Consider the following 15,060-nt stretch of genomic DNA (forward strand, 5'->3'; position numbering starts at 1 on the left):
GGCCACATTAGCCTTCGGTGGTTGAATAACTGGAGGAAACCGATTGGTCCAGTCGCGCGATGGGGCCTGGAGCTGCAGGGGTATGATTTCGACATCATAAACCGAAAGGGTGCCCTGCAACACGTCCCAGACCCGTGGTCATGATTGACTGAGGAAGATTAAACCTTAGTGTCTAGTATAGAGGAAATGGTGGGCCCGTGGTATTTCCGGTGTTTACAGGTAGAACGAGACCGACAGAATGTTTTTCCCGATTGCAAAATAGAGAACGGGATTTTGTACCGTGACAAGCCGAATGTGGGAATTGATGCCCAGTTGGCCGACATCGAGGCTTGGAGACTGGTTCTTCCGATAAAGCTCAGGCCCCAGGTATTGCGGGAGGCACACATGGTAACCCGGACAGGTCACTTGGGTAATGAAAGTACTTTCCAGATGGTGGCTGTGAGCTGCTATTGGCCAGGGATGTTTCACGGCGTATTTCAGTATGTCCGTTCGTGTAGTTTCTGTCAGAAATGTGAATGCGAGCAAGATCATCCAGCTAGCATGATAAGACAACGAGCTGTGGACCAAGCATGAATAGTAGTGGCAGAGAACGGCACGGACCCTTTTCCGAAAAGCAAAGCTGGCCACAAATACATCTCAGTATTTCCAGGACAATCACCGAAGTTGGGACATATACTTGCTGCAGTTGAGTTTCGCGTGCAAGTCTGCGATACACGGTACACGGATAGGAGACCTAGTTGTCCGACAAAATAGGAAGTTGTTGAAAAAGGTTGATAAGATGGCAGGCAAGTTGTTCCTAAAAAACGAGGGCCCGTTCAAGATTAAAGGCCGTCTTTCTCCGGTCATGTATATACTCATAAATATAAACCAGAAGTTTGTGGGTAAAGAATAGGTGCGGAATTTGAAGCGTTCAAGACGTGAGGAGGCGGCCGGAATGTCAGCTTACGTATCTAGGGCACCACCGTCGAGGCCCAGCCACAGAAAATAGAACGTTCATTTTTCTCGAATCTGTCGGAAAAATTTTGAAATCAGGTTAATTTGCGAGGGCATTGTGAATTACCCCTTTTCTTTTTTTTGTATTTCAATCAATCAATAGTTCCACCCTTCATTTGAAATGCTGCACTCCTGTTTACTTATGGTTGGGGCTAACCTCCTCCTTCCCTGAGTTAAAGTAGTGTAAATCGAATCAACCTACTGATGCCGGTATAATTAATTACACGTGTCCCTTTCTTTCTGACCCGTCATCAGCAAGACGATCGTAAATCACCCCTTTCTCCTTCAATGGCTGACGCCCTAGATTCCTAAGACTAAAAATCCCCTTGTTTTTAGATTCATCGATTTTGTTGTAAGAGAAAAATAAACCATTATCTGGGTACAATTTAGAGGCCAAATTGTATCCTGATAACCCTTAACATTTGTTTTGACCAATCAAAACGAATAACAACGAAATTGATCTACTTGCTACGTACTTTCAAAAGTAATGTGGTGTTTTTAAAAATTCAAAATCGTGGATTTAATATGGCGCCTTGACAATGCTTTTGTCGGTACATACCGAAAAGCGGTTTGATTTTATAAAAAATACATCAATTGAATTGGAAAACCATGCTCGTTGGTTTTTGGGGTGGCTGATAACGAATCCGATATCAGGCCTTCAAAATAAAAAATGGCGGATTCAATATGGTAGCAGTGTACTCTGGATTTTAGAAAAAATGCTTCAAGTACCTTAGTATGGTTTTTAAATTTAATTGAAGCATTTTTTTCTAAAATAAACATTACGCGGCCTACATTTTTAATCCGCTATTTCGAATTTCGGAATTCTGATAACGGATTCGTTATCAGCGCCCACAAAAACCCGCGAGCATGGTCTTGAAACTACCGGAAAAACCGCATAAAACCTATTTTTGGGTGCCATATTGAATCTGCCACTTTAAATTTTTTTATATGCCACATTGATTTTGAAATTCTGAATCAAGTAGATCAATTCGCGCCTTTTTCGTTATAATTGGTCTACTGATCCCTGATAAATCGTGGTAAAATTTCAGCCATAACCACGTCTCACAAACGTGAGCTGGAATCTGTGACGAAATCAATACGACGATCCGGTAAAAGTCTCGTGCACCTTGAGGACACAGAGCGACCCAAGGAGAATCATCTTTTGCATTTCTCCTGCAAGTGTTTTAGCATATTTTGACACGCAGGGATGCTATTCAGATTATTAACTAGAGAAAGCTTGACACATCTAAAAGCGTCGAGGATAAGAACGATTATTTGAACAGAATAAACCAGGTACAATCGCCGCAACTCCCTGATACGGTCTCTATACGTCTCTTTCTTTTCATTCTCCTTGGCTACGATGTTTTTGTCAGCTGTTGCTGAAATGTCGATAACGAAAATGGTTCGCTTCTCGAAGTTAAGGAGAACTATGTCTTGCCTTGTGTGCGCAACAGAAACAATTTTCGAAAATATAAATATAGTTCCAGTATGTGCGGCACTTCTCATTCTCGACAACTAACTCTATTTCCCTAGCAGCACTTGACGGAGCGATATTATGGATAATGCCGTAAAAGTGACAGAGATGATTATAATTTAGGTCGATCCATCATGAGTTGGACAAATAGATATTGAATGTACTAGATACTCGGGGTGTGCATAGCACGCCCTGCAGCTATCATCGGAAATGTCTTGATTTAAATTGTGGCGACGGTATGTTAAGGTGAAAATGATACCGTCTTGACATCTCACAATGAAATATTCTGTGCCCGACTTCAATCCGGGCAATTCAAAGAGAGCCGTGGAAAACGCGCTGCATCCTCTTATGGAGGAGCTGTTCACGGAAGTCTTTCTCCTGAGCTTTCCTAATCCGAGATTTCGAAGTGAGACCTCAACATAGATAAGATTTTATGCATTTTGCTCTCCCTTCATACTGAAGTTAAGTCCGAGTGTTACAGCAGCTTATTTGCCCACTTCTTCGCCAATTTTTTCGTGGTTCCTGGCCATTTTAAGACGAGAGTCTATTCCATTTTCGCCTCTATGTGCTGTACCCAGAATAATTCTCTTGTGCAGACATTCAGGATTCAAAATTCCGCAACCACCCTGATGACATGAGACTTAGAGTCCCGGAACAGAAGACTTGAGGCGCATGCTTTTGTTCACGTGCATGACCTTTCGTGTCCCGATATCAAGGCATCTGAGCTCATTCTTCATTTATGGAACCACTCCAAATGAATAGAGTACTGCCAGGACGACAAGCATGTTTGTTGCAGATATTTGGTTCATCGCTGAAAGTTCGGAAGACCTAATCAGCCGGATGAGACGTTTTTATCTGCTTCGGAAAGTATCCTTTATAGATGCTACATTCTTAATGTGGCTCTTTGGCACGCCCAGGTATGTATAGGTCTCTTCAGGGCAAATGTGTTCTATAGCGCTTATATCAACGAGCTGAGGGTCTTTGGTGATGTCATTAAGTTCTCATCGCTTTACATAAACCTTGACGCATTTGTTTAACCAAAATTCCGTTCCTATTTCCTTAGTGTATCGTTCGACAATCTCTAGAGCTAGATGTTGCTGCTTTTTATTTTTCGTATTGATTTTCAGATCATCCATGTAAAGTAAACGAGTGACCTTGTACTTACGAATTTTAGGTTTGCCGCAAAAATGCCCCTGGAAATGGGGAAGTGCTAAATATATCGGTAATAATGTTAGGCAAAAGAGGAGTGGGCTTACGGTGTCGTTCTGAAATACACCTCTCTGAAAGGTGACCTTGTTAGTTTTCAAACGATTTTTTCCAGATTGGATAGCAAATCTGGTTTTCCAAAGCGGCAACAATCTCTCTATGCACCTCACGATTTGCCGATGAACCTTTTAACTTTTTAAAAGACAGATCATAAGTCTGGGAGGTCGAATAGAAAGAATTTCAGTAGTCAATCCAGGCCATCGACAGGTCACGCTGTTAGGACGCTGCATCTTTACAGACACATCTATCGATGAGCAGGTTATCCCGAGATTTGTTAAGTTGCTCATTTTCGGCAAGAGTACTGTGCGCCCTTCCACCATTGGCTCTTCTGACTTTAAATATGAGGTCAAAACACGGGCCAGATGCTGATGGGTTGAAGGAATCTTCTTCTACCAGATGCTCTTGATACCATCTGGTCCCCGAGCGAAATAGTTCTTTATACCTCTTAATACTTTGTTCACCTCCTGGGTGGTGATGGGTGGGCATTCTTCCTCAGGTATTGTGAGGTCATCATACAGCTTCTTAACGCTATTTATGTTCTCTGAATCTTCGTATAGTCTATGCTGCACTTCGTAGACTTCTCTCCAAAATACTTCGACCTCCACTGCTTTGGGCAGATGATCGACAGTAAGTGGAGGGTCTTGGAAAAGTCCTTATGGGTCAGAGAGAAACTGGTGGTTTTTTCTAGACAGTACGCGAAACGCGTACTGTCTTGCCCAGCCTATCTTTATGGCGAGTTGCTGTCCACGAAGCTATATATATGTATGTGTGGATGTGTGTGTGTGTGTGTGTGTGTGTGTGCCTCTCAGAGTACGCAGACTTATCTGTGCATGCTGAGCTCTACAAGGATGGACGAACCCCTTACCTATATATATATATATGTGTGTTAGTGTTAGTGTGTGTGTGTGTGTGTGTGTGTGTGTGTGCATATGTGTATGTGCCTCTCAGAGTACACAGACTTATCCTTGCATGCTGGGCTCTACAAGGATGGACGAACCCTTTTCCCTAGATTCCTATCTTAGCCTAGCTTCTTCGGTTCGAAAGTTTGCGCGCGAACTCCGGATCGGTCATCAAACACTTAAGAAGTCCAAGCTGATGACCATAAGTCGACATATCAAAGATAGAATACGGATACTATTTGACGCTAAGAGTCCGAGCCAGTGCAAGTCCAAGTATTTTGGAGGGAAGTCTACGAAGTGCAGCATAGACTGGATGACGACTCAGAGAACATAAATAGCTTTAAGGTGCTCTCTCACTACCGAGGAGGGGAAAACCCCGCATTAGGGATGTGACTTCTATAAAGGACACTCTCCGAAGTGAAGACAAACGTCTCATCCGGGACATTTGGTCTTCCAAACCTTGGGCGAGCAACAAAGTATCTGCAACGAACATGCTTGACGCCCCCGTAGTAATTTATTCATTTGGAGTAACTCTACCTCTCACGCTGCCAAGGTGGTCGCACAACTTTGAATCTGGAATATCTTCCCAACAGAATTATTCTGGGTACAGCACATTGAATCGCAAATGGAAGGGTCCATCGTCATAAAATGGCCAGCAAGTACCAAGAAGTGGGCAAAGGAGCGTTTATGTACAAAGCAGTGGAGGAGGCTGCTAAAACACTCAGTCTTAACTTCAATATCAGGGGCGAGCAAAACTGATCAAATCTTATCTGTCTCCAGTACAAACGCCTGAAAGCCTGGAATTAGAGTTTTTAATAACTAAGAGTGTTTTATTTTCATTTCTGTCGCTCTTACCGCGTTAACCTTAATATGGCTCCTCTAAATTATCCACGGAAATAGAATCAATTGTCAAGAATGAAAAGTGCTGCATATGCGTAATTTTTATATTCTCGACAATTGCTTCTGTTGGACACTCGCGGACTGACATAATTCTCCTTGACTTCGAAAAGCGAATTATGTACGTTATCCAACTTTCAGGATCAGCTGACAAAAACATCATATCCAAAGAGAATGAAAAGGAAGAGAGGTATGGAGACCTTATAAAGGAGTTACGACGATTGTACCCGTAATATTATGTTAAATTAGTCGTCATTATCATCGACGCTCTTGGAGGTGCCAAGCTTTCAATGTTTAATAGCCTGAAAATTATCTCTGTGGGGCAACGAAATTCTAAAACACTTGCAGGAACAATGCAGAAGGCGGTCGTCCTTGGGTCGCTCCTTTTCCTCAGGGTACACGAGACTTTCGCCGGATCGTCGTATTGATTCCGTGACAGATTGTAATTATCTATCTCACGATCGTGGGGCGTGGTTATAGCAGAAATTTTACTGCGATTTCGCTGGAATCGGGTGCAGTTTTTCATAACAGCAACCGCTTCTGGCATTCACTATTGACTATTGCATTGTTTCTGCAAATAAACTTGCTTACCTGTTCAATTTTGGGATATTTTCCTTGAAAAATGGGGACGTCAGAAACTTTTTTTGCAATATACTTCTGCAATATCTATAGGTTTCTCCAAAAGAGGCTATTTAACTCGCAAAGAACGGGCTGCATGCCAAGGGGATGAGCCTTGGGGGGCTACAAAAGTTGCATTCAAAAGTATCGTTATCTGGCTCTGAAGCTTAATTACTCGGCGAGAAAGCAGAGCAGATTGTTGACTCTTAACTTTCACGTCGACTTTGAAGTCCTCCACAGCTTCAAAAATTGACGAAAAATGTTAAGTAATAATTTTAATCCTTAGTATTCATCAAATTGATATAATTTATTCCGAAAGATAAATGCTTTCAGCGATTGGAACGGGCAACCACATTTTTTAAACATATAATGGTTGTCTAAACAATTTGAAACTCGTTGGAAATAAAATAATATATTTTCATGGTTTTGGGAAAAAAAGGGTTCAAACAAAAAAAGGTGGTTAAAAAATGACTAAATATGTTAAGTGAGATATTCTACTCTTGGACATTTTTCATAATCAATCGCATCAATCAGAAAAAAATTAAAAGTTGCAGATTTAAACAATATAAACTTTGAAGGCTGAATGACTCCTTGAAAATTCGTCACGTCTCAAGGGAACTCTTTCACGCTAAAATGGGACAGTCCAGTGCAAGGACGTTTTTACAATACAATTTTACCAACATTAAGTCTGATTAAGACCCTGTCTGGCCATTTGCCAGACAGCCCGACCGAAGCGAGGGCTGTCTTCACACCAGTGGCGATCGTTGTGTTACATTCCTAGTAATGCATATTATTTTCCATACCAAATCTATTGAAAATTCGAGTTGAGGTGCCTGTAGAGCAGGCTGAAACACAGTGTTTTCATCCCTAGAGTTAAAAGATTTTTTTCTGCTCTAGAGTAGATACGTCGGTAGGTAGGGTCTACAGGTACCTCAACTCTAGTTTTCAATAGATTTGCTATGAAAAATAATATAGGTTATTAGGAATGTAACACAACGATAGCAACTCTTGTGAAGGCAGCCCTCCCTTCGCTCGGGCATCTTACTTCATACTCGTTGCAATCACTGTGTTACATTCCTTGTAATGCAGCATACTATTTGACGAAAATCAAACAGACATCGCTTTACAAGTAAAATGTTGCAGAAGGGTTCGGTCTCTGTGTCAAAATTCTCTAATTTTTCCTCGACGAGTGATAATGCCTCAAAGCCAGGTGTCAGAACTATTGTTCCCGTCTTTAATCGTCTTTGAGAAGAATCAGGCATGAGTTCGCGCAATAATTGCGTAGACGCTCCACCTCGAGGGAACCTCCAATCGGTGGTCGTTGGTCAATTTGGTGTAATAAAGCCGGTGGAATCTAACACTTATAAAATCGATAATAATTCCCAGGCGCTACACAAATTAATCTAATTTAACAAAATAAAAAAATTTTGAATTAATTTACAATAAAATGTGTGCGGGGACGTCCGTTAGCATGTTCGCTATTATTTCCCAGATTTTGAAAATAAAATATTTATGATTGTAGGAAAAAAGCCGGGGGGATCTAACAATGATAAAATTGATGCTAATTTCTAAGCACCGCACAAATTACTTAAATTTAGCAAAATAAAATTTTTTTGAGTAATCCACACAAAAAATGTGTGCGGAGACGTCTATTCGCATGTTCGCTGTCATGTCCAAAATTTTTAAGACAAAATATTTATTATTTTAGGGAAAAAGACGGGGGAACCTAAAACTGGTAAAATCGATCATTTTTTAAGTATCGCATGCCCTTAAGTTACATTAAAGTGGTTTTCGACCCTAATAGTATAATAAAAAATCTCCCATAGTTTTGTTGTAAGAAAATGATGTTATTACGTGAACTTCTTGAGGGATGTTAAAACAACCCTTAGGGTAAATTCAACGACTTTGCCTGCTAGGTAATGTTACCCAAGTTTATTACGAATAAATCTTGATCTGCGGTGCAAATGAAGAAATGGCATAATTTTCCAAAAATTAACTACCGGAACTGTCCGCCATCTTTGATTTAATGTTTTCGTGGATTTACAAAAAAATGTTTATTTGAATCTTAGAATTTTAATTTAATTTAAGTTCGCGCTTCCTCAATAATAATTCTATGGAAACTTGACAAATCATTGTATTTCAAAATATATACTGCCTTTATCTTCATCAACAATTTACCGCCTTATTTATCTCCTAGTCATATGTTCGTCGTTGTTTCCAAAATACTTAGAACGGTTCCATAATCGTTAATAATGTAGTTTTTACACTGAAAAAAGCCTCTTCAATTTTATGAGGCTTTCTCTTTTTACTCATCCTCAACGATTGTTTGGAGTCTTACTTTTTTAAACTTTGATAACGTATAAACTATTTTTAATTACGACACAAAAACAATTGACACGTATTAAATCCAAAATTGGAATGATTGTTGTTTCGCTTACAAATCGTTTTAAACTAAAGTATTATTCTTAAAATATTTTTTACTCATAAACAATAACTTTTTTAAAACTTTTTTTCGGCACGCAGTCATGCCGAAACGTCGTCGAAGTTTTAATTTTTGTTCTAAAAATAAATGGAGTTGAATTGATAGCTCAAATTTGTTTTTATTTTGCCGTGACCGTAAGACAGAGGAAATAATTATTCTACAATTCAGTATTTTTCAAGGCGCAAAATACCAAACGGTGCACGTCGAGGGCTTGTTGTACAACTGTTCACGTTGTTGGCCACTGGCACAACTATGCACGTGCACAGGTGAGACAAACCCAAATATGCACGTCGACTCTTACACGTACACAGATCATCCACTCCCGCATGTACACGTGTACAGCCGGGAAAATCCCAACTGGACACGTCTTAATTGTTACTGTCATATTTTTCGCTCACAACACCACGCAAACAGTTGGGAGTATCCCAGATATGCACGTGAACAGTTGTTTCAGTAGCAATCAAGGTGCAAAGGTGTACCCTTTGCAAGTTGAGACGTGCACAATTGTACATGTCCCAACTATGCACATTGAAATGTTGACGTGCAAAGACAGTACCTTACTACGGTTAATGTGCACAGATGTGAGACTCTCAACTGAGCATTTAGACATTTAGACGTGCGCAGATGGTACCCTGGACACAGTTCACGTGATCAGATGGAAGACTCCCAGATTTGCACGCCAAAACGTAGACTTGCACAGATGATCTGTGGACAGTTGCACCAGTGACCATCAAGGTGCACAGATAGGCTCGTCCACTGTATCTCCATGCACAGTGGTGCCCTTCACAGTTCGTAGCAGTAGTTCCAGAAAATTTTGAAACCATAGCATGCTATATATGTAAAAAAGCAGTAGGCAGGGGTTCAATTTTCACTGTCAAGGAAAAGAGCGTGAGAAAGCAGTTATTAGCGAGTATCGAAAGAAGTGAGAAAGACATATAATACCATAGGGGAAAAAACCTTGGGATGGTAAATAATGTAGAGTGACGCGCCGTAAGTCTAGACAATCTTTAGATGTCTGTAAGAAAAAGGGTTTTGCCGATACGGCGGGGGAAAAATATCTAGAAATCAAAAGATCTTTTCTGAGGTTACGTAGGCCCAAGAAGAGTCAATAGGAATATGTACTGCTGAATTCTCTAGCGGCTTGTATTAATCCTCAGTATTTTTGGGCAGCGGTCAATAGATGTAGATTGCAGTCTCCTTCAACTAATAATGTAAGTATGCATACATGAAAAGACCTTCTTTTTTCTATCCATCCGATTAAGGCTCTAATTTGCATAGAGTGGATTGTGAACAAACGCCCTTTATTGGACTGCTGCCCTTTATTGGACCCCTGCACATTAAATTCAAGCAATATTGAGCAGGGGAAACATTTTGTCAAGAAAATAAAAAATAAAACCGTCAAAATTGACATTTTTTCTCTTTTTTCATTAACACGAAAGTTTAGATAACCATATGGTAAATTTAAAAATCAGATCGCATAATACTGTTCGAAATTCAAGGATGAAAAAATCCAAAATCGGTAACACCGATTTTTGATTTAAGTAAATTGGGTTTATTTTGCGCAGTAGCACCTGACGGTAATTTCATCGCAAAGCAATCAAGAGTAACTCCAAACACCCGAAAAAATATGAGAATCCATCGTGTGTCTGTGTTAAGAGAGTTCCCGACAACAATTTAACGAAAAATTGCTTCATAAAAAAGTTGTTGTCAGTTGACTCCACTGCAAGTTTTCGAATTAAATGTGTCTCTTTTTTTAAAGCAATTAGTCAAAAAGTTTAAAAAGCTGCACCACTTTCCTAATTTTTCACACTTTTTGCTTTTTGTTAGACAAAAATGCGACGAATAATTTTTTTACGACAATATCGACTAGATGAAAAATTCAAATACGCGTGCAAATCTACAAAAGCTCAAAATAAAAGATGGTGGGAAGCTCCGCTAATTACTTATTAAAAAATTATGAGATTTTGTACCTACGTGAAGTGATTTCACACTTGAGTACCTTCGTCAAAAAATCTTGCGTGATTTTCGTTATTAGGAATTTTCGATTTTCTTGGTTTAATCTTCATATGATGACAAAAGGGCATTCTAAACAACTTAATTTTTTTTCCTGGTAAGGAACATTTCTTGCACTTATTTTGAAGCGACTTTTTACGCCAATGGTAAATCAAAATGTCACCCGAGTTTTTGGTAGATAAAAACCGTAGATTTACTTAATTCTATCTGTCAGGTTTGTTGAAATAAACTTAAAATAATCAAAATATTTCTAGGTTATTTAATTTGGGGATTATTGGAATTATAAAGCTGAAAAATGTCATTTTAATGGCAAATAACCGAACCTGAACCTTAAAGGTATGTCAAACATATCCAATTCCTACCTTATTAACATTTGTTCTAGAGAAATTTACATCTACATCAAATGAGATATGGAGTTTAAAAATTTTCGAAATTGAACAAAAGATAATGTTTTACGGTCATAGGTTTTAAAATTACAAAAAGAATATTTTTTATTTTTTAAATTTTAATGCCTTACAAACGCTCCATAATGCACAAATAGAAACAGAACTTTCGTCAAAGTAACTTACTTCAGTTCTAGGAGATGTTGAAATTTCGGTTATTGCAATTGGAGGTGTTGTTGTTGCACGAATAGTGCTTGTTGAAGTTGGAGTTGCATTCTGAAAAAATCAATCATTTTACTACAGTCAAAATTTCTATATCCACTTTATATGTTTATTTTTGCAAATGAAAAATACTCAAGTTTGCATATTATTACGGTTACTATTGTTACCTAGTTTAGTATATTATTACACTGTTTGAAAGATTCTTAAAATTTTTATCTGAAATAGGCAGAATAAGTGCTCTTTTCTTGCAGGCGGAGCGGCATTAAAATAGCACTTTATAGTAGCGCGACGAGCTGTAAGTTAAGTGACACAAAGGAGGAAAAAGTGAAAGAAAAATGAAAGAAAAAAGTAAAAAGAATTCATTTTAGAATTACGCTGAACTACAAAGTGAATTTTGGACTAACAACTTAGGTCCACGTGGTAAATCAAGCGCCATTTTACGAAAAAGAGTGCTTATTCTGCCTATTTCAGATTAAGTATCGTATGCACAACTGCATACTACTTAGGTAAATAATCTTCTATTCTGCTGTTCGACTAGTCTATGCTCGGGCCTTAAAACCTAATTTATTGCAATTTACACATTAGTGACCATGTGAAGCTCATCGCCTGGGATAATTGCTACAGAGATATGCTGAGCAAAGCATCGGTGGAGAATATGCAAATATAAATAGCCAATAATGGTTGCCAGCACTGGCTGACAATAGGGCCGATTTAACTAAAACATGCTTTGCCGTGGTAAAAGTGAGACTTGGCCCAGTAATGAGCCGTCACTGGACCAGGTTCTGGCTGATCTACGTGAAACATGGTTCCCCGTACTAAAACTGAGACTTGACGAAAAAAGTGCCAATACTGGGCCAAACATCTATGGAGGATAGCGAATATAAATTGTCAGTATAGGCTGCCAGCACTAGCTCAACACTGGGCCAATTAAAATGCCGATATTGGCCCAACATCTGAGATACAATTGTTTTTTATTAAGTTTTGTTATATAGAGTGGGTCATTGGCCTTTAAAAGAAAATTAGAATAGCAATTAATTTGATTTTACTTTCATTTGGAACACTGGGTTTAGATCATTTTTACACATAACCAACTTTCCAGTGTTCAAAAATAATAAAATAAATAAATTTTTTGTCTTAATGAGCCCTGCTTATGTTGATAAAAAGACAATAAATGCAAATAAAGATTGAAATTCATTCATGGACATTTAAATCCGTTTCATGAATGAGTTTAAGTATAGGTATTTTCCTACGGCGAATTCTAGAGTAATTTCTCGGAATTGAGAAGAAAATACATAAAACTATAGTGATGCTGCGTCATGCGTCTTATCACCGCTAGCTAACCTACGACGAAAGAAAATCGATAAAACGATGTATGTCTCAGAACCGGATGGGCAGGATATACACTTTAATGCTATTTGAGAGCTCAACCCTCTGGTATTCAGGTGGGTTCCCACTTAGTCTAGGGGCCAGGGGGGTTTCGGGGCCGATGGAGGTCTCATGGAGCACCAAAGCTCCCTGAACGTATTTTGACCTCCTGAATCCGAATTTGCAAAGTGTTTACTCGTGCGCGGCGATTTTCCAAAGTTATGAACAAATTAATTGTTTAAGCATTCACAAGTTTTTTGCTATAGATTTTGAGCATGTGAGTGGCATCCCAATGATATTGCATAAAACTAAACAAAAAACTTGTAGACCTTATATTTTATTGTGTATCAGGCTGTTACTTTTTCCTATTTAAGCCACGGATACTGGCGACGTGCTCATTCCTTATTTTATCGAGAATTCTACAGCTTTTGAAAATTTCAAAATTACCGATTAGAAACAAAGAAATCCTTAATTAATTGATAAACAATCGAGTGGATTTGCGGAAATCAATTGTTTAAACGGCATCAACTTTTTTCGTATGCAGTTGACGGTCGCATGCTCAAAATCCATAGCATAAAAACTTGTGAATGCTTAAACAATTAATTTGTTCATAACTTTGGAAAATCGCCGCGCACGAGTAAATACTTTGCAAATTCGGATTCAGGAGGTCAAAATACGTTCAGGGAGCTTTGGTGCTCCATGAGACCTCCATCGGCCCCGAAACCCCCCTGGCCCCTAGACTAAGTGGGAACCCACCTGAATACCAGAGGGTTGAGCTCTCAAATAGCCACTCCCGCAAGAAAGTTTATTCTTTCCACCGCAGCATCGGTAGAGCTCCATCTCTAAGCAAAGGATTGCGGTTCCCTCTTAGAGAATTTCGACCAGCCGATTGCGAATATTATACATGCGATTATACATATGCTCATTTCGTTTCAGGTTCGATAGAGAATACAACGGCCTATAAAAATCTTTCTATGAAGAGAAAGATTGATGTACATTAACCTTTCTGTGGGTCATCTTTAATCATATTAAAGTGTATATCCTGTCTATCCGGTTCTGATACATACATCGTCTTATCGATTTTCTTTCGTCGTAGGTTCGCTAGCAGTGATAAGACGCATGACGTAGCAGGACTATAGTTTTTCGTATTTCCTGCTCAATTCCGAGAAATTACTCGAGAATTCGCCGTCGGAAAATACCTCCATTTCAATGATGATACGGATTTAAATGTCCATGAATGAATTTCAATCTTTATTTGCATTTATTGTCTTTTTCTCAACATAAGCAGGGCTCAATAAGTAGGAAAGAGGTGATGCACCCGAGCAGAATCACCTATTGTATCTTGGATCATAATGATGAAAGAACCCAAGTGCTAATTGTCGATGCCAAATACGCGGCCCAGTGTTAGTCCAATTTTGGCAGCAAAAGGTCGGCTAAAGATGTTGGACCAATATCGGCATTTTAATTGGCCCAGTGTTGAGCCAGTGCTGGCAGTCTATACTGACAATTTATATTTGCCGATCCTCCACTGATGCTTGGCCCAATATTGGCACTTTTTTTCGTCAAGTCTCACTTTTAGTACGGGGAACTATGTTTCACGAGGATCTGCCAGAGTCTGGCACAGTGACGGCTCATTACTGGGTCAAGTCTCACTGTTACCACGGCAAAGCATGTATTAGTTAAATCGGCCCTATTTTCAGCCAGTGCTGGCAGCCTATATGGGCTATTTATATTTGCATATTCTCCACCGATGCTTTGCCCAGCACATCTATCTAGCAATTATCCCAATCGAAGAGCTTCACATGGTCACTAATGTATAAATTACAATAAATTAGGTTTTAAGGTTCTTTTCGCGATCCAAAAATCATCCAAAATATTCAAAAATGTAAGGATCATAAAATGTCAAAATGGATAAGTGTCACATTTCCTTATTAGTGCATTTTCATGCGCTATATTCGCCGACTTGAAAAGGGAGCTACATTTCATCCCTTACTAGCAGAACAAGCTTTCCATTTTGAGCGTCTATAACAACAAAATACAGTATATTCCATGGAGAAGAGCCGTCTTCATAGCTATGGCAATATTTTCGGAACTCAGGACAGGCTCGGGCCGAAGGCCCGAGCATAGACTAGTCGAACAGCAGAATAGTAGATTATTTACCTAAGTAGTATGCCGTTGTGCATACGATACTTTATCTGGAATAGGCAGAATGAGCACTCTTTTTCGTAAAATGGCGCTTAATTTACCACGTGAACATAAGTTATTAGTCCAAAATCCACTTTGTAGTTCAGCGTAATTCTAAAACGAAATTTTTTTCACTTTTTTATTTCATTTTTCTTTGACTTTCTCCTCCTTTGTGTAACTTAACTTTCCGCTCGTCGCGCTACTATAAAGTGCTATTTTATTGCCGCTCCGCCTGCAAGAAAAGAGCACTTATTCTGCCTATTT

The 15,060-nt window shown here is 39.1% G+C and overlaps 1 protein-coding gene across 2 annotated transcripts in view; it reads right to left on the reverse strand.

The window, feature by feature from the left end:
• Positions 1-15,060, reverse strand: part of LOC117173040 (mucin-2-like) — a 96,377-nt gene that overhangs the window by 31,316 nt on the left and 50,001 nt on the right. For both annotated transcript variants that reach the window (XM_033361406.1, XM_033361405.1), the window contains one exon: positions 11,212-11,301. In XM_033361406.1, coding sequence (XP_033217297.1) covers positions 11,212-11,301 — 90 coding nt within the window. The remainder of the gene's footprint in view (positions 1-11,211; positions 11,302-15,060) is intronic.

Source organism: Belonocnema kinseyi, chromosome 5 (genome assembly GCF_010883055.1).
Source record: "Belonocnema kinseyi isolate 2016_QV_RU_SX_M_011 chromosome 5, B_treatae_v1, whole genome shotgun sequence".
Classification (NCBI taxonomy): Eukaryota; Metazoa; Arthropoda; class Insecta; order Hymenoptera; family Cynipidae; genus Belonocnema; species Belonocnema kinseyi.